Source organism: Tauraco erythrolophus, chromosome 7, assembly GCF_009769465.1.
Source record: "Tauraco erythrolophus isolate bTauEry1 chromosome 7, bTauEry1.pri, whole genome shotgun sequence".
NCBI classification, from domain to species: Eukaryota; Metazoa; Chordata; class Aves; order Musophagiformes; family Musophagidae; genus Tauraco; species Tauraco erythrolophus.
The window spans coordinates 29,292,854-29,316,139 of record NC_141471.1 but is presented as its reverse complement, the minus strand read 5'-3'; the positions used below and the strand labels follow the sequence as shown (position 1 = coordinate 29,316,139).

General features: G+C 37.8%; 1 protein-coding gene across 3 annotated transcripts in view; it reads left to right on the top strand.

Moving 5' to 3' along the window:
- The window catches only part of ICA1 (islet cell autoantigen 1), a 59,988-nt gene extending 40,287 nt beyond the window's left edge, over positions 1-19,701 (top strand). For 2 of the 3 annotated variants that reach the window (XM_086614509.1, XM_086614506.1), the window contains exons 9-15: positions 2,332-2,426; positions 4,458-4,507; positions 8,152-8,214; positions 8,340-8,381; positions 12,271-12,552; positions 17,699-17,794; positions 19,580-19,701. In XM_086614509.1, coding sequence (XP_086470635.1) covers positions 2,332-2,426; positions 4,458-4,507; positions 8,152-8,214; positions 8,340-8,381; positions 12,271-12,552; positions 17,699-17,794; positions 19,580-19,701 — 750 coding nt within the window. Of the gene's footprint in view, positions 1-2,331; positions 2,427-4,457; positions 4,508-8,145; positions 8,215-8,339; positions 8,382-12,270; positions 12,553-17,698; positions 17,795-19,579 lie in introns of all 3 variants that reach the window. The other variant, XM_086614507.1, reaches the window with a different exon arrangement.
- The last annotated feature ends 3,585 nt before the right edge of the window (positions 19,702-23,286 follow it).

The window sequence follows — 23,286 nt, the reverse complement described above, 5'->3', positions numbered from 1 at the left end:
TAAAACTGAAGATACATTTCAGAGCTATGTTTAGTTTTCTAATACAGGAAATAGTAACTGTCATTATTATCGTGCTGTTTCCTTCCCAAGGTACTTGTGAACTCCATTTCTATATGCTGTTTCCGTGGTTTGATCACAGTCCTTTAAATATGGATTTCCTGAAACCCTCATGAAAGAAGCATCATAAAATACAGTTCCTTAAAGAAGGATGCTGATTTCTCTGTATTTTTCTTGGTGAAGATGCAGAAGATTTTACTTCTGACAATTTTTCTTGAACTCGTATAATTAGACAGTGGTTAAAGTAGTTATGTTTGTTGTTCATAACCATTACATCCTTCTTGGGGCAGGCTCTGTGCTGCTATACTTAAGTGACAGGCAGAGCACCACAATTGTTGCACCATCGCTTCCTTATTACAGTGGACTGTGTGTCCTACTGTGAACGTGTCCAAGATGGTTCAAGTGCTTGAAGTAGTACAGTCCCCGTAATGCAAAGCTCTGCTGTCTTTCTCTGCCCTGCACTTTTGTGCAAGTATAGTGTGTATTCTTACTTAGAGTTTTTGAACTGTAGTCTAGGTCCTCTTGGAGTCAATGGAATCATTCCGGTCTGTTTTAATAGTCCAAGAAGTGCAGTCTAATCAATATCCAGTACAAATGCAGCTAAAGGGTGCCATATTCGTTCATAGGTGATCTAGCTGAGGTGGCTAGTGTCCATTATTCAAAATCTAAGACATACACTTACATGTGATTCTAATTAGCACTGGTTTCTATTTAGCACTTAGTGTCAAAAAAAAAAATAAAATGAAGTGGCAACCATAGAATAAGGTAGATTTTTTTAATGCCTCTGTATTTATTATTGCTGCTCTTGCGGTCCCTCATCTTTTGATACATGGTGTCTGCCATGTAAAGGTGCTTGTGACAAATGACTCTGTGGTTCTAGATAGAAGAATTAACTTAAAAAAAAAATGCAACTGCAGTATACAACAGATCTATTAGTTTGATTTCTAAAACATCGAAGTATATATTTTCTCCTACAGACAAGTACTGAGCCCAGCAGAAACTGGAATGCCCCTTCTTGGGACTCATGTGCCCTGGTTAACCGGGCACGGCAAACAAGACTTGCCACATGCCTTTTGTTGTGACAGATGGGCTGGAGACTCTTAACTCTTATTCAATAGATGAGATGGACTTAACAGCCACATTTTTTTCTTTGGTTTACTATTCTGATGAAACATACTACCATTTTGTTAAAACTCCAGACGCAAAACCACTACATATTTCTATTTTTTAAGTTTTGCACAAAAGGTGGCTTATTTGTTTTAGCCTCAGCTTTTTGAGGGGCGGGGGGAGGGTGAGATAAGCTGCTATGAATATCGGTGAGACATATATAAATTTAATGACAAGTGGTCAGGACTATTCACATGAAACCTGGTTTTATTTTTTGGAAACTGAGTTGGACTTCGGAAAGAGGAATGTTTTCACCTTCACAGCAAAACCACTTGATAAAGCCAAATACTCACATTGCTAACATCTGCAATTATTTGGTTACTATCTTCAGTTATTTAATTTTTCGTATAGAAATCCTAATTAATGCACAACAGAAACAGCCAGTAGTATATTTACCACTTCAAAGCATCAGTTTCTAATGCTTTATGTGTTGTCTTGTTCACAAGTCCAAATCTTGGTTACAAAAATGCTGACCATGAAACTGCACAGTATCTTGTAGCATGATCTCTCAGATTGCAAAGGGACAGTATGGTTTTGTAATACCACCCCTGGCCTCTATCTAGCTAATCATTCAAGATTTTAACCCTTGTTTTCAGATTCAAGATACAAGTAGTACCTTCCCACTACACTGCAGTTGCCAAGGTTATGTGAATAGTTGTGTCAGGGAAAAAGAGAATAAAGCAGTAAAGAAGCAGTATGAGGAACAAACATGTAAAGAATGAATTTTTCTCATCTTTAAAAAAAAAAAAAAAAGAGAAAAAAAGAGTCAAACCCCCAAAATGGCAAAGAGACATGCTGTCAGTGCCTGCTTTCCCCATGGTGTAGATGATTTTACTTAGAAATATTGGAAACAGAACGTGAGTTTAGAAGTAGCCAAGAGTCACCTTCTTATATAAAGTGTGTTCATGTGACTCAATTTGAATTATTATCTTCTAACATTTTTTAATTTTGCTTCTTTGAGACAGATATAGTTTTGATACAGCTCAGAACCATTCTTGCTTAATTTATGTAGGTTTTATAGTCTGGTTTGGCCTTAAAGGACGCACTTTTGCTTCCCTGATTCTATTTTGTTTTCTTCTCTTTGTTTAAATTATGGTTATGATCTAGAGCTTACAAGATCCTGTGAATAAACTAACAGAAAAAGCAGAAAAAGAGGACCTGCAGACTGAGAGCACCAAATCAGTACAGGATCAGCAGAGTCAGTAAGTCACATGGCCTGTATATTAAAATAGCAAGTATTTTTGTCCATAATCTGTTTTCTGGTGTCTAAAGTCATCATACATTTATAAAAAGAAATATAACACAGCTAGTCTGATCACACTAGCTAACAGTAAGCTTAATACAAGAATTCCTGAAATGTTGTAATGTGTACATGAAAACTAATAAACTTTATGGTGAAATTAAGAGCTTTAAAAAGGCCCATTAAATCTTTATGTATAGTTTCTCATCTTTCCTAGCCTTCTCTTTATTTTTTAGCTTTTGCTTCATTTTATCTTTAGTAAAAGAAAGGTAAACAACTACACATGGGAGAAGATATATGAGCATTGTATTTCTCCTTTCAGAAGCATCTCCTTTCACCTGGGAATAGGATATGGATTCCTGATTGCTTTGAGCAGCGATTAGTTTTTGTAATGTATACAGCATCGGTTAGTAATCCAATGAAGCAGTAGGTACTTAGTAAAAAGTACATCTAAGTGAGCTGATGCCATCAAGGTTTGAGTTACCTGTTTGAGCTCTGAGGTGAGAGAGACTTATGAATGGGCTGCAATGGGGAGAGGAGAACAGGAGAACGAGATGTGATCCCTCCCTTATGCGACCATCAGGATTTGGTTGCGAGGAGATGCAGTGTTGATATAATCCTACTGCCACCTGTTGTTTTGACTATCCCTGGTTAAATGAAGCACCCAGCAAAGGATCAGTTGTCAAAAAGCAGAGAACAGCTTGGCTGCTTAGTGGATTTTGCTTGGCTATTTATAATAATGGATTTTTAAATAGTTTAGTTTTCCAGTTCTTTTCCTTGTTTAGATTCAGAACCACTGACCAAAACCAGTTTATAAATTGATCAGGTTTGGTGCTATTCAGATTAGAAAGGACTTGGCCAAGTACCATTTGGCAGGTGATCATCTCCACAGCACTTCCTTGAATCTACTGCATCTCGTGACAACAATAAAGAATTTCATGAACAATTGTTTTCCTTAATGTAGAATATAAAGTTCTAGAATGAATGCATGACTTATGCAAGATGTGTGCATTGGCACCTGTGAGCAAATGCATCAGATGCCATGTCATGGTTGTATTTGTTTTTACTGATGGATTATCTTTTTTCTTGTCCCTCATAAAACTGAGGGGAAAAAATGTCACCATTTTGCTGTATAAAACAAACCATAAGCAAACATCTAAGATTCTAGAAGAATGTCACAAAACAAAGCTTTTAAAATCCTCATTAACTTCCCATTCACAGTAAACATTCATTATACTAGAATTTTGCCTGAATCTAATTTTCTTCTGCTCTGCCACAAGCCTATCCTCAAGAGCAGGGAGGTGGTTCCTCCTGTCCAGTCACTAGAGGATGAGGAGAATGTGCCTACACAGTCCTCTTCACCACCACGTCGGCCCTGTGACTGCTTCATTCCCTACTGGTCGAATGGCTTTGCACAAAGTAATAGCAGTTAGAAAGTATATATTCTTCATTGAAGAGATTACCTTTGTATAAGAATTGCGTGTAAACCACAGCTTTTTTTTTCTATCAAGCTTTTTTTCATCAACACCGCTGATCTGGCTTTTTGGAAATCTGCTGACATGGGACAAAAGTCACCTGACTATTGATTTGTAATTAGTTGCTGTTAGGAGTGCAAAGTGGTTGGTTTGGGAGTTGGTTGGTTTTCCTTGGAACACTTGCACCTCCTTCATGATAGTTATGAAAGACCAAATCTGGAAAAGAAAAATAATGCTCTACTTTTCATTACAGAGATTTAGTTAGGTTAAAAATGGAAGGGTGGTAGGTTTTAATAGTTGGTCTTCAATCTAATTTTGGTTTTCAACAGACGTCTGCCAATGAAACAAAAGCTAACAACAGACCAGCATATACAGCAAATGCAAGAGTTTGTCTGAATTACTGTTTATTTGTTATTGATACGGTTCTATAATGATGAGACCAAAAAGAGAAAAAATTACTATTATTCTATAGTTTTAGAATTATTTTCTCATTTTTTTTCTTATTCTTTCAAATTAAGGTTGATTTCATTAGATGAGGAGAGCCATACCAAGGAATCGAACTATTCAGGTATTTTATTTCATGTTATCATAACTTTGTAAGTGCTGTAATACATGTGGGTTTTTTGTTTTTGTTCATTTCCTATATGTTCAGCTTCATCCAGCAAATCTCTACAAATGCATAAAACTTACAGCCAGGAAGATTGGTTAAAACTAATCTCTTACATGTTATATCCCACTGCATTTCATTCAATTACTCTCAAGTAGGTCAAATATCTTGTCTTCCAAAGCATAATTCTTACATTGGGCATATCTTCAAGGAAAGAATCTACAGATCAGTAGGCGTGGAGATGATGAAAGTATATGGCTTAGCTTGCTAGTTGGTTCCAGTGATTAAACATGTACTCTGTTAAAAACTTGATGAATTCAGTGGAACTTCTGCCCAAAAGCTAGACAAAGTCATATTCAGCCACTGCAAATGACCTGATGGGTTGTTACTACCCAGTGACACAGCCAGGCTCTAATTGGAGGTGTACAGTGAAAGAATGGGAGGCAACAGACAGAAATGACAGGAAGGGAAATTCTGATTACATGCTAGGGAGAAAAGTGTTTATGGTGAGGGTGGTGAATTGCTGGGAGAATCGCCTGGAGGGTCTGTGAATTTTTCATCCCTGGAGATCTTCAAGACTTGACAGGATATGTCCCTATGCAACCTGATCTAACTTCATAGCTGACCCTACTCTGACAAGGGTCTTGGACAAGGTGACCCTAAGAGGTCCTTCCAGCCTAAATAATGCCATGGCTTGTAATATCTGTTTTTCTACTAAATTAATAAAGAATCATTTTAGTATGTGATATTTTATCATCCACGAAGATACTAAAACAGGTATTACCTTAAAATCAAAACTCCTCTCAAATCTTCAATTCAGTAGGCGACCCATATTGATATCTTGAAGGCATCTTCTCCACTCCTTTATTTTTGAAGTCTTTGTTTCTGTTCCACTTCACAACATCCCTTTTAAAATGCGAAATATATAACTGGACAAGATATTTCTGATGTTGGTCTCTCCTGTCATGTTTCTAGAAGGTAAAATCATATTCCTGTTTCTGTATCCAAGAAGGATATCTCATTTTGCTGCAACATCAAGTTAGAAGCTCATATTTGAATTTGTTGTTTATCAAGACTCAGTTCCTTTTGATCACACCTTTCCAGGACTCATTCTTCCTTTCTGCAGCATGACTTATATTCTTTATTCCTCAAGATATAACTTAGGACCTAGTGGTATTAAATTCTCCCAGCTCTGACTACAGAAATTGAATGACTGGCCTGAATGACCACCTCTAACAGTCTGTTAGTTGTTTGCACACTTTTTTCAAGAGTGATTTTGTATTTACTTCCAGATGACTGCTAAAGCCATTGAATAGCAATGGATATAACATTAAACCTTGCAGATCTAAACTAGAAACACTTCTACTTTGCAATTATTTCTCCTAATAACGGTTTTGACATCTGTTAGTTGTCGTGTTCCTAATCTATTCAATATGTTCATTATAGTTATTATGCAGTGCTAACTTTTTAGCTGGAAGGCTATACAGTGCAAAGTCAAGTTGTTTCTGACTAAATATCTTTACCAAAGAAAGCTCATAGTTTTATCAAAGAATGAAATTAGTTGGGTTTTTTAAATAGGTCTGCTTTCCATAAAAACACCTTTTATTGTAGGAGCATTTATTATGCTCGTATTTTTTTGCTGAATCCCATACTGAAAGGGACTCAGTTAATGTTTTGCCTAGGAGTAATGGTGAGCTACCAGCCCATGGTTACCTACAATTACTTGAGTCACTGTGTTAATTATTTTTGTTGTTTGGGTGGGTTTTTTTGTAATAATGACACAATATTAAGAGTTTTCCAGTGTTTTGAAGTTTCGCGCATTTTACAATTAATTAGATCAGATATCTCTTTGATGAGATATTTTAATATTCTTGGATACAAAATCTGACTCATATTTTCTTAGCAGATGTTTTCTAGAATCTCAGTTACTTACAGGCTGTAAAATATTTCACCACCATCCATAATGTAAATACCTTGTTCTGTCTCTTTCCCCATCACCCCTAAAGGGAACTGAAATATTTTGGAATACTTCTTCCTGCTCTGCTAAACTTTTCCATCTCCATACACTAGTGGGTCTGTGCCATTGCTAAGATTTTTATTTTTTTTTCCTTAAAGTACTGTGTATGTACTAAAGTAATATAGACAGTGCTACAGTGATGGAGCTATGTTTCTTCTTAGTTTTCCTCATCAACTACTTCTCCTTCATAACTTCCAATTTTTTATCATTTGCTCTGCATTTTCCCTTAATATACTATGGGTGTTTTTAAGATTGGCTCCATCATGTTTACCACTGAACTAAGGCAGGCTTTCAGCAACAGTTGTACTTTTTCATTACAGAATTGTGGCCATCCATGTCCCACCTTTCATGAACTTCTCTTTCTGATTTTTTTTCATTCCCCTCTGCCAGTCAGTGTAGGGTTGGGTTTTTCCCCTTTAGCTTTATGCATTGACCTTTTATGGAAGCATCATGTATATTTGTCCATGCATGTTTATGTCTCTCCTATCTGTATTTATATAGAGTGTAATCAGATGTAATCGTGGGTCCTTAAATGACCAGCTGATTCTAGTGCTGGTAGCACTTTTCTATTATTGTCCTAGCAAAAACTTGTTAAAATAATATGATTCAAACAGCAAGCTGTTCTGTTTCATTTAGTTCTGAACATACCTTGGAAGTTTCTCTTGAAAGGGTTTGGCATTCAATTTTTATTCTCCTATAGAGAATTTTATTTCTCCTTTCTAGCCTCAAGTTTGAGGCTTCCAGCAGACCTGCCTTCCAATTCTGGTAATGCTGTGACCAACCCTTTCATTTGCCTTTAGAGCTAGACACTCAGTTGTCTAGAAGCTAGATTTCCTCAACAGTTAATGGGAAGAGAAAGGCATGTCCAGCAGGTAACCCATCCCTCCTGTTTTGCTACATATCTTCAATGGGATTAATCACCAGAGGGAGGTGTCTTTCTCTTCACTAATAGACGGGATTTAGATGATTGTTTTGATTCCATGTCTAATCTATAAGAAACTTACTCAGAACTTAAGGCGTGGTGGTGGTTTTTCACATCTGATAGTGTATGACCCTCAGCTATACATTTTCCCTCCTGTTGGTCTTAGCCTATTTATTCTCCTGCAGGAGAAGAGGTGCTGTTACTTATATCCTGACCTGGGGTACTTTTGGGGAACATTCCTTTTCCCCGTTCCCAGAGTTGGTGTCATGAGGAAGAACATACTGTCAAGGAAGGTGATGTAGGGGGTGATGAGGTCCTGGCACTTTTGTGCTCTCTCCTGGCCTGTGTAAGTACAAGCTTCTAAAAGAAGTGTCTGCTTCTGGAGGACAGCAGAGACCTGTCTGATTCTTGCAGTTGCCTCAGTTGGGTGCACTCAACTTGGATATGGGCTAGTGTGGCAAAGGCAGATCTCCCCGCAGGTTATTTTTCAGAAAATTGCATCACTTCTTAGAAATGCTTGTATCTTGAGTTTTTCATCCATTGTGACCAGGTTCATTTTAAACATGAATACCAACAACTGTTGCATGTTTATCTTATAGTGACATTGTTTATAATCATGGTCTTGTGCCAAATGCAATTTGACATGTTTATGGATCTTGATTACAGCTGATGATGGCAAGGATGTCATATCCACGTTACAAGGAAATTGTAACCACAAGCACAACTCAGGTGAAGAGACTTAAGAAAACTACCTTTAGATGTATACATACTGATTGTCAGTGTATTGCATGTCTTCCTTTGTTGCTTTTCTTTTTCCTTTTTCTCTTTTTTTTTTACTTTTTTTTTGCTTTCAGGTGCCATAGATGATTTATTAGACCTGCAACCTCAAGAAAATGGTATGAAACATTTCTGCATGTCTGTTTCATCTGCTTTTCAATTACAGGCACCAAGTGTAATTTTAGTCTTAGATCTTAATTGTTTTCATATTCTGAAAGCTGAATTAAATTATTCAGCTGCAGTATTTAAATAGAGTTAAAGAAAACTCAACTTCATATACATTCAGAGTCACTATTCCCGATGTTGTAGTATGAAGTAAACCTTAGTGGGGATAAAACACATTGTAACAGGTGATTCAAGGTTAGGTATACCAGACTATAGTACTACTTCAGACCACTGAAGTAGGATCCACTGTAAAACTTACCCCTCCTATAACATTTCACAAACTTTTCTTTTTGGTTCTTTAGTTGTTGCATTGCAACCCTTGGCAATACGCTAGTAACCACAAGATTTTATATCAGAAATGTATGTATCAGAAACAAATGATTTAGTCCTCTTAAAACCATATAAGAACTGGTGACTTCTTTGAGCCAGATAGTTAATTAAATCTGCTCTGCTGTTCCCATACACACGAGAAAGCAATCTTTCATTGCAGGCTCTGCTCTGTCCTTACACTTTAGTTAGATCTGTGGCAGCTCAAGGGGAATGTGCTGTTTTTTTCCAAAGGGTTTAGCCGTGTAACATGAAGGATCTGTCTAAAAGTTTTATATTGAATTTTCGTATGCAGTAAGAGTATTGTCTATAATTTCTCATTTGCTTTTCATGCATATCTCAGAAGAATGAATAAAAAAAAATCAGCAACAACAAAAACAACTGTAGCAACTCAAAAAAGAAGCAAAGAAAAAAGATCCCTTTGTGCAGTTTAGTCAGTCAGACTGAGAGTGTAATTTGGGGTGCTGAAGGCACTGCCTTCATGGTAGGTAACGAAGAGAGCACTTGCAAATACCTCCACTTTGGATTTACCATGGGCAGTTTCTTACACTGTGGGGAAATCACCCGTGTGGGGAATCACCCATGAAGGCAGAAACAGGGAAAGTTCCTCAGCTGTCTGTGCAGAAGCAGCCCTAATCTGTGAATAGATAAGGTAGTGATGACTTCTTTTCTGTGGTTAATAAAAAAGGTCAGTGCCTGTCTGATAGTGGCCTCTTTTCTTCTGTTTTCCCTCTTACTCAGTTCCGTTCCTTGTTGGACCTTCTTAGTGGAGATCAGATAATGCATACAATTATCAGTCATACAAGTTTAGCTATGTCAGAAGGCTATTTTTTTGCAATTTAGTCAAATAGTTAAATCAATATGAAAACAGTTGTGGGACAGCTACATCAGATAAGGATGGTTATGTTAATGTTACAGTATCAACCATTTACCCTGATTTTACACACTAGCTAGCTTTAGGCTAATGAGTATTGTATTATTTTAAGTGAAGCAGTATAGTTAGAGGTATGCTTTCATGTGTATTTCAGAAGGAAGTCTTTATCCTGTGTTTCCAATCATGTATCGTTGTAAATATTTTTAGTTTCTCTTCTCATTTGTTTTTAAATACCAGCAAAATGAGGCATGTTTGCAAAGGAATGAGCGTTGCTAGAGGCTTATTCAAACAACTACAAAAAGAAAGAATACAGTGATTGTTTTTGCAGTGTTTTATTGGGAGTTTTGGGTGGGTTTTGATGGACATTTTTAAGGTTAGGGGCAGCATATGCAGACAAAAAGTGGATTTTGACTGTGAAAACGGACAGTGAAAACAGAAACTGGAAAAGAAGGAATAGAAGACTTACGGGTGAGGTGAGAAAGTCCCTATCATTCTAGCAATCTAGCAGAGATACCGCATAGTAATATCTCGATAAGCAAGACCGGTTTCAAGATAACCTTCTTTGCAAACAAAAGTAGAACTTACTGCTGCTTTCTCAAGGTATCCTGAACATCAGCATCACCCTATTCTCCCCTGCCCTGGCTGTGTTGTCCCCACAGGAAGATGAGAAAGACTGCTGAGACAAAAAAATGTGTCACTCTAACTTCTGGTGGTCGTACATACTACAGCAAGACTTAACTGCTCTTCAGATGTAAAACTATATGTTGTACTTTCTCCCTCAGTAAAAATGGGACTACTGCAATGGGATACCCAGATGAAGCAGAGCTTTGCTCTGAGCTGTGTTGCTGCAAAGCTTTTGTTCCATTATAGGAAATGTCGTTTGTGGTTAGGTACAGTGTTGAAGGTATGTCTGTCTTAGCAGATCTGTTGCTAACGATGCTCCCTTTGCATCTCCCCCTGCAAGCCTTCCAAGTTCATGAAGGGGCCTCCTGAAAGCAGCTTTGAGATGGTGATGCCCTGTAGAGATCAGAGTTCTTTAAGTGCCTTTGAAATTGCAGGTGTGTTTCCCCTACGGAAGGATTTACCCCTCTGCCTCACCTGCTGAATAGCTTGGGGGAATTGTAGGTGCTTGGACAACATTAACATTCTTTGCTGTTTATCTGAAGATGGGAAAGCAGCCTGAAAATTCATGAGAACAAATTGTTTTCTGTGGTATTTTAGTTATCGTCTAGTGGGAACATCAGGAGAATTGACGTGGTTTTAATGTTTCTGTTTCTAATTTTTGAGCCTTGTCAGGGAGTACAGAGGTATATAAAAATGTGAATTAGAAAGGAGCTGAATCTCAGAGCTGACTTCAGTAATGAATAAAATCCTCATGTGTTGGTTTATTTGTTTCTTAGTATGTAGGTGTGTATGCTGACTCATCAGCCTATTTTAAAACAGTTTTGTTTTGCGGTTTTTTTCTTCTCTGACTCAACTTCAGCCATTTCATTATAAATTATTGCAACTATTGAAAGGAAACTTTCCTGAGAAGGCTGTTTCATTTAAATAAAACAGCCTATTGCAACCACTTTGCTACTATCAATCTTTTATCTCAACCCAAAAGGGTTAAAAACATCTTTGCAAGTTGTATGCAACTTGGAGAGCTCAGCTGATATACCTAAACTTTGGAAAACTGAAGTTGCTTCTGTGCCTTACCAGAAGTTTGAAACAAGCATAATTGAGATAAACTGATCTGAGTTTCAGTAATGTAACATTATCAACGTTGTTAACCACCGCTTTTGTACTCTGCATACTCCCACAGTGGAGCTCTAAATGTTTCCAAGTAAAATAACACTTGGGGTTCCTTGATAGTTCTTTCACTTTCCAAATATTTTGTAAGCTAGAGAAACGGATTGTGATCCTGGTTACAAGTTTCATGTATTTTATATGACTGTTTAACATTTCTAAAGTAGGAGAAAACATTTTGAAGGAGTAATGGCTTAAGTGATCTAAGAGCTTCTTCAGCTGTAGTTCTGGTGCTTGAAAAACTGGGAAGGGGAATCAGAAGGAAAGCGGCCCCAGTTATTTCTCAGCAGCCTAAGAGAGGGGAAGAGAGTTACTGCAGCATTGAACAGTGTGGAAGTCTCAGTCTGTGTAGAGTAACCTGTTCTCGTGGGGAAATACCTCAATAATTCAAGCATTGGCCAGAAGGTCATAAAGGTGATCTTAAATATGTTCTCACAAAACTCTAGAATAATTCCTAACTCTTACTTATTTTTGATTTATACCAATCTCTTTTTTTTTTTTTTTTGACAGTTTCATATAATGCTTCGAAAAGCAAGATAAAAGTAGTCTTGCCTAATGCTTTAAATATGATTTTGGTGTGGTTAATAGATTTTTAAGCATATTTGTAGTATTGTTTTTAATGAGAAATGAGTCTTAAGAGCAGTGAGGTTATCTAAGATAATCAAGGAATTTGTTGCATCATCTACAAGCGCAGATATCCAAGAGAATTGGGTCTAAAAGAGAAAACAACAAACATGCATGCAAAAATATTCCATCTCCCTTAACATACAAAACCTTGATTGGATATTTTAGAAAGGTTCCTTCTTTTCTTTGACTAAAAAATTATTTCTCTTGTGTCTATTGTTCTGAGACAGCTTCAAAGGATCAGTTTGTGAGATCCTTGGAGTCAGAGCCTGGTGATAAGGATGACATGGTATTACTGAATGAGATCCTCAACGCTTCCTCCCTGGACGACGGGGAATTCAGCAAAGAGTGGACAGCTGTTTTTGGACAGGTTGCACTTGCTGATCTCACCATGAACTCTTCAGCTGGAGATCCAGAGATCACTTCATCATCTGTGGCACCAACACCATCAGGCTACTTGCCTTCACAGCTTTTAGACCAAAACATGAATGACTTGCAGTCATCTTTACATGGTGAGAGCTCATCTTGTTCTGTTAGCGTTTTGGGGTTTAGATTTTAGAGTACAGTTTTCTGCTGTGTAGAAGTGTGGTGACAGCTTATGTTGTGCCATAGCTGCAAAACCCCTGAAGTTAAAGCAGAGGGTGGCCTGGAGAAAAGCCCAAGTAGCATATTTGTTTTCTAGCCCTGCTTGTTCATTGTTTGTGAATGAAGTACCCTAAAACCTAAAGTCAAAATTACTGTCTTGAATATTTTCATTGAGCTTCCTGAAATGTTCTGTAGGCCTTTGAGATACATTATTTTTTGTTATTATTTTTTTTCTGTAACATAAAATCAGTTTGCATGGATTTTAATGTTTACATCACAACTGTTGTCCCTGCTAAGAGGCCAAAGGACCAAAACTGATTACTGTATTTTGTCTGGGAATACTGTTTTTAAACAACTTAGTGAAAATCAATTGCATTCATTTTGTTTTCTTCAAAGCATCCCATACTGTTGCATGTAAGGATCTGGGTAAGGTAGAATGGATTGTCTCATCCTAATAACCATAAAGGTGGATTCCTCTTGTAGGCTGGTTATCTACTGATACAACTCTTTCTCTCCCCTTATCTTCTATGCAGCTCATTTTCTTGGATTTTCCAAGTTGCTGATGGGGGAAAGGAAAAAGGGGAACTAGGGCAGAGTTTTCCTGCTGCTGCTTTCGCCTTGAGGAAGGGAGGGAGAAAGGCAGGCTGGTGATAACCAGCCAACAGTAACTACCTTCGTCCTCCTCACAGTCTGGCTAGATTTCTCCTAGGCCTGCGCAAGCTGGAGGAGGATCTTGCCTTTTTGGGCTCTGTCCCAAGTCACTTAAATGTCATTTGGGGAAAAGTGATGTAGAAACAACTAGGTGACTGATTCCATCCTGAAGAACCTTTTTCCATCCTTCTTGGAACCCATGCAACTGGTGCAATCATACATGATGTAAAACGACCTTGACATTTTGGCAAGAATAAGAAAGTCAGATTTACCTTATAATTAATACAGTTACCACTGCCACCCCTAAAGCAAGATATTTGGGTTCACTGACTTCCAGTGCTTGGCTGGAAACTGGGGAAGTGACATTTGCAATGCTGCACAGTTTTCGATGTATTTTTATGATGAGGTACATGCATATATGAGTATGATTGATAGGGTGAAGAGGGACTGGAATAGTGTAGGATTTGACCTTGTAAAATACAAGGTGTAGTCATTGCATTGTCAAATTAAACAGTTTGTGACCAGAAGCAGACATAGTATCTATTGGAAAAGGAGAAAGGAACAATGAAAAACACTTTTCCTGATACAGAGACATAAACAGATTTAATGCAAATTACTGAGAATAGCAACAGAAATATTATGGGATTGATTTTTTTTCCCCCAGAGTTTTTACGTATTTTTAGATGTAAATTTGTTTTTGAAGAAAAAATATTTTTGAGGTGTCAATGGCAAACAGGGCTGGGTGTCCTTTCTGAGGCTGTTGTTATCACTCTCATTTGCACAAGGCGGCATTGGCTGTGCTGTTAGCACTTCCAATTCAGAACTCAGGTAGTATGTTGTGTTCAAGGAACACTGTAAATGGAAAATCCATTCCAGTCATCATGGCACCCCAAAATCTTTCAGAATAAGAAAAAGAATAAATCTATATTGGAAGAATAAAATACGGTTATGTTTTCAAATGGATTTTCAAGGTTTTGGCAGAAGATCGTGGTAATTGATCTACTGACATTTGAAGTCAGGGCTAATCAGCTGAATGACTATATCTGATAATCATGATCCCAGCTGACTCACGTTGCCAAGTAAAATGCATTATTTAAACTAACTTTCCTAGACTGTTTCTTTTTAAGTTTTTTGTTTCATATTTTTTAACAAGGTGAAATTCTGTCCGTTTTATATCTTGTGAAATCTCATATTTGATCTTAAACTGCATTTCATTCCACTTCACAGCACCTCTTTCATAATTTGACCGTATTAATAAATTTGGGAGATATTTTTTTTTAAAAAACCAAAATACTAACTGCAGTATAAACATATCTAAACCAACAAGTTGATATGAGTTATGGATATTTTTACAGAGGGCTTGTGATGCATCTCCTACATGTTTTTTTCCCTCTAATTGGCAGGATTGCTTAATAATTATTCAGTGTGAGGTGCCACACTGGAGCCTCGATGTTGCATACTTCCTGTGTGAATTTGGCCTTAAGACCATAAAGATTCTTAAAACTCACATGCTTAACTTTAAGCACATTAACTTTTCTATTAACTTCAGTGGGATTACTTACTTATTTTACGTTAAGCACGCTCATAAATCTTTGGGGCTTTGTTTTCTTTCTGCCTCAGATCTTAATCTGTAAAACAGGCACAATGCTATGCAGGTTATAAACCGTTACGGTCAGGAATTCCCAGCTCAGAGTTTTCTCCGGCTGTATTTATAGGCAGGATCTAGCACAATGGGACTTTGAATTACTACGGGACTACCAGGTGCTGGTTTGAAATACATATAAATGTGCATGTGTGTAAATATATTTTTGGGGATTTTTTAATATATACATAAAAGAAACAAAGCATGCTCCTAACAAATCTTTTAGATTCTCCTCCAGATACAGCTTTGTAGTTTGGTTGCCTTTCCACTTTTCAGAGAGAGCGTTGGCTTTCTCTTTCATTACGTTTATGGCCCCATTTACTTATTCATACCACTAAGGGCTCCTCTTTATCTTCCCTATGTGTGCATATATTCTAGTTGATAAGGAAATGTGCAGTTCACCATTTCCATTTCTAAATTTAATTGTGGTAACATTTGTGAAGATACTAGCTGAAAAGCAAGCTGTATGGTTTCCTTGCTGTGTCGGCAATAATCTTTTGTCTAGTCGCGTAACAAAACCAACCTGTGAACAGGCAAACCAGAACAGGCTTAGGGACGACAACTGCTTTCAAATTGATAGGCTGCCGTTTGTTTTTGAAAGGCAAAGTTGTTCTCTGTGAGCTCACTGTGAGTAGACCCTAAAAACATAATTCTTGAAAGTATTTAATAAAAATTCCGTGTCAGTCTTTCCCTATACACGCACAGATGGGTAAGTTCTTTACGAAAGTATCACATATTTTTCTGGAGCATTTTTGTTTGGATGTTTTTGTTGCTGTTGTTAGGTTCTTTTTATTTCCTGAGTGGTACTCGAGCTACCTGCTTTTCAGTGAACAGAGAATCAGACCGCAGCATCTCTCACATATGTGCTCTTACCAAGCCTTATTCCAGGGCCTCTTAAAACGAGGACTCCAAAGGATTTAACTGGTCTGCAGTGTTTCGCTCTGTGGTCTGTCAGTCACAGCAGTGTAAACAAAACATCAGTGAGGTCTCAGCAAGCCAATTCCTGATCTCACTGAAGTCACTGGGACTTGCACAGAAAGTTTCCAGGCAACACTCCCATTCGTTTCTGTGAAATTGGGATTTGGCCCTGTTTGCTTAAGCCGCTCAATTTATCCACGGCCATCCATTGACATATTAAAACACTTTCTTGCAATACATCTCCAAACAAACAAAAGCATTACAGTTTTCTGTAGTTGTGTGTAATGTCTTCTACCATTCTCCTCTTTGGTAACACGAGCAGAGAAAATGCCTGGAAAAGTGTGTCATTCTGAAGTGTTAATGCTATACTTTTCATTTTTTCCATTTCAGATTTGCTTATTTGAAGGATTAAACTCTCAAATCTCATTTTCATGAGGCTAGTTCATAAGCCTTTATCACCTTTGCCTAGAACAAATACATGTGAGCACTCTGCATCCAGATTTGGAAGAAGGTTTTGATTTGTTTCCTTAGAGATACAGAGGATGTTTGTAGCTTTAAATTTGCTTCCTAATTCATGTGATTTTATAGAAACACACTTCTTGCCTCTTTTTAATAACACAGCTTGGACTTCAGACCTTTTATAGTCAAGATCAGATAGTGATGAAAATAATCTATTAGAGAGAGGAAGGGTTTATGTGACTTACGTGGCTTTTACAGTAGCTGTCAGGACACTGGGTACCAATATGTTAGAGGGGTCTCAAAAGAGGAGGAAGGACAAAGAGAGTAGAAAAAGATGTGAGAGCATGAACTTGCAGAAAAAAGGGACTGAATAAGGAAATGCTAACTGTATGGACAGATGAGTATCCTGTTTGTGATACTGCAGAATTAGATATACTAGATCCCTGAGATGGATGGATGGATAATCGATCGGGCCACACTTAAAGGAGATGTTATTGAAATTAGAAGTATGACCTCCAGGGCTCTAAAAGTGATAAAGCATAAGAATTTTAAGTATCTTAAGCCAGGAGCAATAATGCTCTGTTTCTTCTTGATATGTTTCTGTGCTCCGCCATTCCTAGTTCATTTTGCCAGCCTAGCTCACCTGGCCTCATTAACTGTATTTATCATTACTCTTTTGTGGCTGTGGAATATGCACATAAGAAAAAAAGTTGTGAATACCCAGTTTCACTTTTTTTATGCATAGTTACTCTCTCCCTGCTGAGAAGATCCTTTCAAATGAAGAACAAAAAAATACTCCACTAAAACCTAGTTTTAAGGTAACTCAGAGTAGTGCATCTTGAATTTAATTCTTCAAAGTGTTTTGCAATAAATTATTTTTTTCAGAATTAATAATTTCAAAATTAACTAAAAAGCCTAGGGTCTCTAAATGTGTTTTTTTCTGGAATAGTTCATGAAATGAAAGTTTTTAGAACTGTAAAAGTAAAGAAAGGTGGAAAAAATGTGTGATACTGTCACCTAAACATAAGTGATATTCTTCTCCCTACAGCTATGCTTGACTTGATTACTGTACTGGCCTTTCTGTGAACAATGATTAACTGTGATTGGGTAAAAGAAACAAGAAAAAAAACTTTTTTAGCCAAGTTAAAGGTTAGAAAAGAGTCCAGTTGCCTGAATCTGGAGATGATGAAACTGATGCACAGACATTCTTTTCTCAAGGATGTTGCTTGTGTGCAGCATCTGACTGCTCATTTCTTGTGTACGAGGAAAAATACAAATGGCCATAACCATAAACATAATATTCTGCTCCATCATCTGGTGGGAGCATTGTGCTGCCAGACAGTGGGATGTCTGAGTTAACAAAGTAATTCTTCACACTAATGCTGCTTATTGTTGAATTTTAGGATGGGCAGCTAACAGCGTGAGCCCACCGTCTATACCACAGCCAGCACAGAAACCAAACAGCCTGAACATGAACGCTAACAAGACGCCTGTGAAAGGTGATACAGTCATATATTTTTTCAGTCATATATTATTTGCTCTGCTTTTCCTTTTTAGCTCTGACTGTCATATCTTTCCAGTCTTCTCAGTTACTCTCTCATAATAAAACCTATTTTTGTAGTAGCTACAGGTCAAGAATCATGTGCTCACTAATGAATTACTCTGTTTCACATTGATTATGTGCATGATATGTATGTGTATGGTTTTGGTAGGCTTCAGTGCTAGTAGTATGTCAAAAGAGTAATTTACTATATAATGAGGGAGCTGAAAAACTACAGTTTCTTTTACTACTTTAATTTTGAGTCACACAGAATGGCATCTGCATGCGCTTTGTCTAAGCTAAGCAGTGTTTTGAACCTCTGGGAGGACATGTGGCTAAAATACAGGCTACTGATAAGGCAGAAGAGCCCTAATTACAAATTTTGTTGATCACATACATCATATCAGAAATGATCTGTTTGAAACTTAATTCACTTCTTGCAACTGAGCCAAGAGTGCACATCTACTGAGACAAAGCCCCGCTGGTTTTGACTGGGGTTTTCTGGATAAGTGAACCAGAAATATGTTGAGTCTTTATTGCCAGTTTGCAGCCTATTCTGTGTATTCGCATTCAAACAGAACCTAGGCCAAAGATGTTCAGTGCAGAAAAAAGGAGCAATGTGTATTCCTTCCCCTGCCTTGTAGGACTGATGTGATTCAGCCCAGCAGAAAAAGAGGGTTATAATGTTTCAGAAACTGTTTTAGAAATGAGCGTGATGCTACAGCTACTGTACCTTCACCAGAAAAAGGAACAGCCTTCAGCTACTTTAAAATCTGTGTTTATGAAAGTGGCAGATACTCCAGCCTTGCAGACACCAAGATGAAAGTCATGCCAGGTGGAGCCTATTTTGTCCATAAATTCCTTGTTTCACAGAGCGCTTTCAAGCAATATTTTCTCTCTGAGTAGAAGAGCACATCTTATTTCACTGTCAATATAATACCTATTAAGCATGGAGTCACAAGAAACAAAGCAAGTGGTGATGTACCTTGTTTATAGCAGCCAAAGTTACCTCCTCTTTAACTTCAACATCTACCCTTTCGGAATAAGAAAAGGTGGGAGGCCCTTGTGACATCTATGTGTCAGTACAGACAGATAGATGCAATAGTCCACCTGCTGTTGGAACATATTACTGGTTCATGGTTTTTTTATATCCATCAAAAAATGTACTCTAATACTAGAAGCTGTACTTGGGACTGGCTATGAAATGTACCTCCCCTCTCTCCAGCCAGTACCTTCCTGTTAAAACTTCATTCCAGATGAGTAATGACCTTGCGTGGTCATATACAAGGGGGACAGAACAGTCACATGAACTGGATTTAGGCAAAGGAATTTAGTCCTGTAAGAGAGGTTGAAAGTAAAATTTGCTTGTGCTTTCCTTTTCTGCAGGCGTGCAGGTGCACACACAAGTAAAACACCTTTCATGAAACAAAGATAGACAGAGTGAGATTGTTTCTATTTTTAATTAAAGTGTTCCTGTACTTATCATGGCAGGAGCCATATAAAATACACAGGCAGACAGATGTAAAACATTCATTCTTTAAAGTTCCATATTCTGTTAAAGGTAGTGTTTTAAAATGCCATCACTCATTCCGATTTTCTTGTCAGAAGTGCCCTTAGTAATAAATTAAACAATAGCCTGGCGTTTGTTTGACCTCAGGCAAACATTCAGTCAGTTTTGTTTTAAAATAGCTGACAAGTCTGTACTTTTCTTTTTTCTTTCTTTTTTTTTTTTTTTTTTTCCCAGAACCTACAAAGAATCCTAAAGACTTGACTGCCTGGTTCAGTCTCTTTGCTGACCTTGACCCGTTATCCAATCCTGATGCTATTGGGAAAACTGATAAAGAACATGAATTGCTTAATGCATGACTCAGCCTATGGTAACTCACATTCTTCCATTCGTCAACACTATTTTGGGGTTTAAAAAAAACTAAATTAAAATCAGTATGCTGTTGTGAAACTATAAAGTATGTGCCATGATAATAAAATTAAGGGAATGAATCCCCTTTTATATAGGTACAGTTATTTGCTCTTGTTTTGTATAAAGAGTTCGCATTTATTTTCTACGTGGATTTACAAAAATGAGGTTAAGAATTAGGGCAGATTTCTTGCCAAATTAGATTATCTGCTGAAACACTGTCTTTGCCTGAGGTGATGCGGAGCTAACGCTGGAGTGAAACACAAATTGCAAACCTATTTTTTTATAATGTTTCTTGAGTAAATAAAAAAAATAAAATCATGTAACTGAGGAGGCTGCATGAGTCAAACATTATCATGTATATAATATATATATTACTGCTATGTTAAGATGTCAACTAAATTTGTTTTATTAGTATTCACAGTGAAAAATCTGTGCTGGGGCTAATTATTGAAGAAATCCATTGGGCTCTGTGCAGCCATGGAAATTGTGCCCTTTCTGTTTTAACTTATTAGACAAACTGCACTACAGAAGCAGAAGTCATGCCCAGCAGGCTTCTTTTGTGAGGTTTTTCTCCACTGGACCAACAGAATTTGCACCTGTTGCAGAAGTTTCTTGCAACTAATGCTTTACCATGCCTTCAAACGGTTCATATTTCTGTTTGGAGTCTCTTTCATCCAGTTTATTTCTGAAGCATGTGTTATTCTGAGCTTGTTGTGACATTAACTCTTTAATAAAATGATTTTGACAAAAACGACCTTTTATTCCCACTGGAGTCCTGCTGTGCTGTTGAATTGGTACGTAACAAGCATCTGAAGATAAAACATATGACCAGTTTTTAGCCAGTACCTAAATAATTCATACCATTACCTCATGCTGTTTCTGAATAGTAATCCTGTAGGACAGTAAGAAAATTTGAACTCACTCAGTGTCCTTTGTCTCCGCACTCTCCTTTTACAGCAGAGGAAGGTAAAAAAAACACATCAGCCCTCACTTAAGATCATAAGTTCTGTGTATTTGCTTGGTGTGCTGTATAAGACCTGCTTTGCGACTTGGCCTTTTTTAATTCAGTTTAATTTTCCTTTTACGTTGAAGTTTTTCGCTACCAGTTAACTGTACGCTCCATTAGTTCATCCTCGCTTCATGGTCTACTGGATAACTAAGTACCTGCACTGGAACCTGAAAATAACTATAAAAATACAGAAGTTAACCAGACTGACCTGCTTCTTCCCAAATGCAGAAGAACACCATTCGACCGCCACAATGAGCAGCATTAATATGCCTTTGATACCTCCTAGGTAAAAAGCTGTGTGCTATCGGTGGATGGGGGTGTCAGACTGACTGGAGTTTATCTGACTGAATCCTCTGCCCGAAACTATAGTGTTCAAAATCCCACCCCATAAGCCTGGAAGTCCCAAGCTACTTCAGTTTTTGCCAGAGAAGTTCTTCAGATGTTTAGCAGTATATTTTCACGTATAATGGGAAAGGAGGGTCTGGTCTTCTTTTTGCAGAGTACCCAGCCCACCCAAGTCCCCAGCACTGAGGCTGGTAGTTAAGACCTGGAAGCTGATGTAGATGCCTAACTGTTTCTAAAGGTAAAGCGTAATTCCTTCCACAGTATTTCCTACTGTTTGGTACTGGCAGCTCCTTGCTCAATAAGCCCTCTTGTTCTGAGATAACTTTCTTGAGCAATAGGGAGGAGCCTGAACTCCTGACTTTGGCCTGTAGTCTCTGGCAGTAAATAAGGCATCTACAAAGCGGATTAACTGGGAAATACCTAAGGTTTACGCTGGGGCACACTTAAATTTAGGAGTGCTAGTTTGCACTCATAACACAGGATGTTTGCCCAAAATCCTCTTCATCTCAAACTGTAATTATCTGCAATGCCAAAAATGTTAGGAGCTCGAGGGATAGACAGGCTGCCTTTCAGCCCAACTTGGTTACCACTGAAATTGTTAAACAGATTCTTGCAACTTTAAGCAAGTCTGTGGTTGCTAAACTTGCTCTGGATTATGTTTGTCTGGATAGTTGCTAAAACACTTGTGGACAATTCACTCTAGCATTTTTAGTAGCTAAAGCAATTGGTGAGTTAGGATAAAAGCAAAGAGGAGGCCATAGTGACTTCAAAACAGCTAATTAACTGTTGTTTAAGATTCAGAAAAATGTTTGGGTTTTAGGTCACAGATTCTAGACTTCCAGGATTAAAAAGAAAAAAAGCCTCCTATATCTTAATGGGCACAATTAAGGGCATTGCACAAATTCAGCTAAAGATGTTCCAAATCCTCATCATGTTTTTAGGTAGAAAACCAGCTGAATGATCATCCCTTTTACACAAGAGAAACCACAGCTGCAGGGTTTTTTCTCTTCCCCCTCTCCCCACCAAAACTGCCCTATCGATTAGTTCATATTATGCATTAATTTCCTGTGTAATTTTTGAAATTAACATTAGCTTTGAATTCTTATACTTCACCCTATGCAATTGTTTCACAATTTCAAATGAAAAAATAAGTATTTAAAATATAATTAATTTTGCTTAAAGAAAAGCAATTGAAATCCCTATGTACAATGCATTATTATCATGAACACTAACTGAAGCTGAAAAAAAGAGTAAGAAAGCTAATACCCTGCAAACTGCCATTTTTTTGGACAAAAAAAAAATCTTAATTATACAGTTACAAACAATACTTTCCCACTATTAATGAAGTGTATGGCGTGCGCTCCTCGGCAGCCTGGGCTGCGGGGTAACTCCAAGCCCCAGTGCCATGGTGAGAGGCTTTTTCTGTGATGTGCGTACAGGCTCAGCAGTAGTTGGGACAACAGGGTAGTTCATCATCCTGGTAAAGTTACGGATTGATTGTTCTACACACATAATGTTCATCTTGATTTAATATGCTTCATTCCACTTGCATATTCTGGTTTAGTAGTGGATTGTTTCAAAATAAAAACAGCTGCAGAACCCCTGTGGCAGATGAAAACAGTGGTAATTGATTAACTGTCTTTATCAGGAAGTTTATTAAAGTTGATGCAATTGATTTTGGTGAGTCGAAGTTTCTGCAAATCTAAGAACAGCTGCTTCAGGGGAATTGGAGTGTTTGCCTTGGGAATTGAACAACTGATGGAGGAAACTGAACAAGTAACTTTTTCAAGTAACTTTTCTGGCTAACTTCTTAAGTGATGACAATTTACTTCCAGCATAGTAGAATATGACTTACCTTGTTCCCTCCTGCTGTTTCCATACCCAGCATTGCATGGGCTCGACATTGGTGATGTACTTTGAAGCAGCACCACTTGGCCACAAGCAGCCACCTGCCTTCTCCCAACACACTTTTTTAAATGGGTGCTCTCCAAAGGTCACGGGCTGCACAGGCACATGCTTGCACCTCAGCAACAAGATGACTGAGTGGAGAAGCAGCACCAGCAGCTTTGCTCCAAGTGGGAATAACAACAGGTCTACCAGCCCCAACAGCTCCAGAGTCTGAGCCTGGAAAGGGTCAATAGAGCAGGAGGTTGACATGAGGACACACCACCCAGGTGCT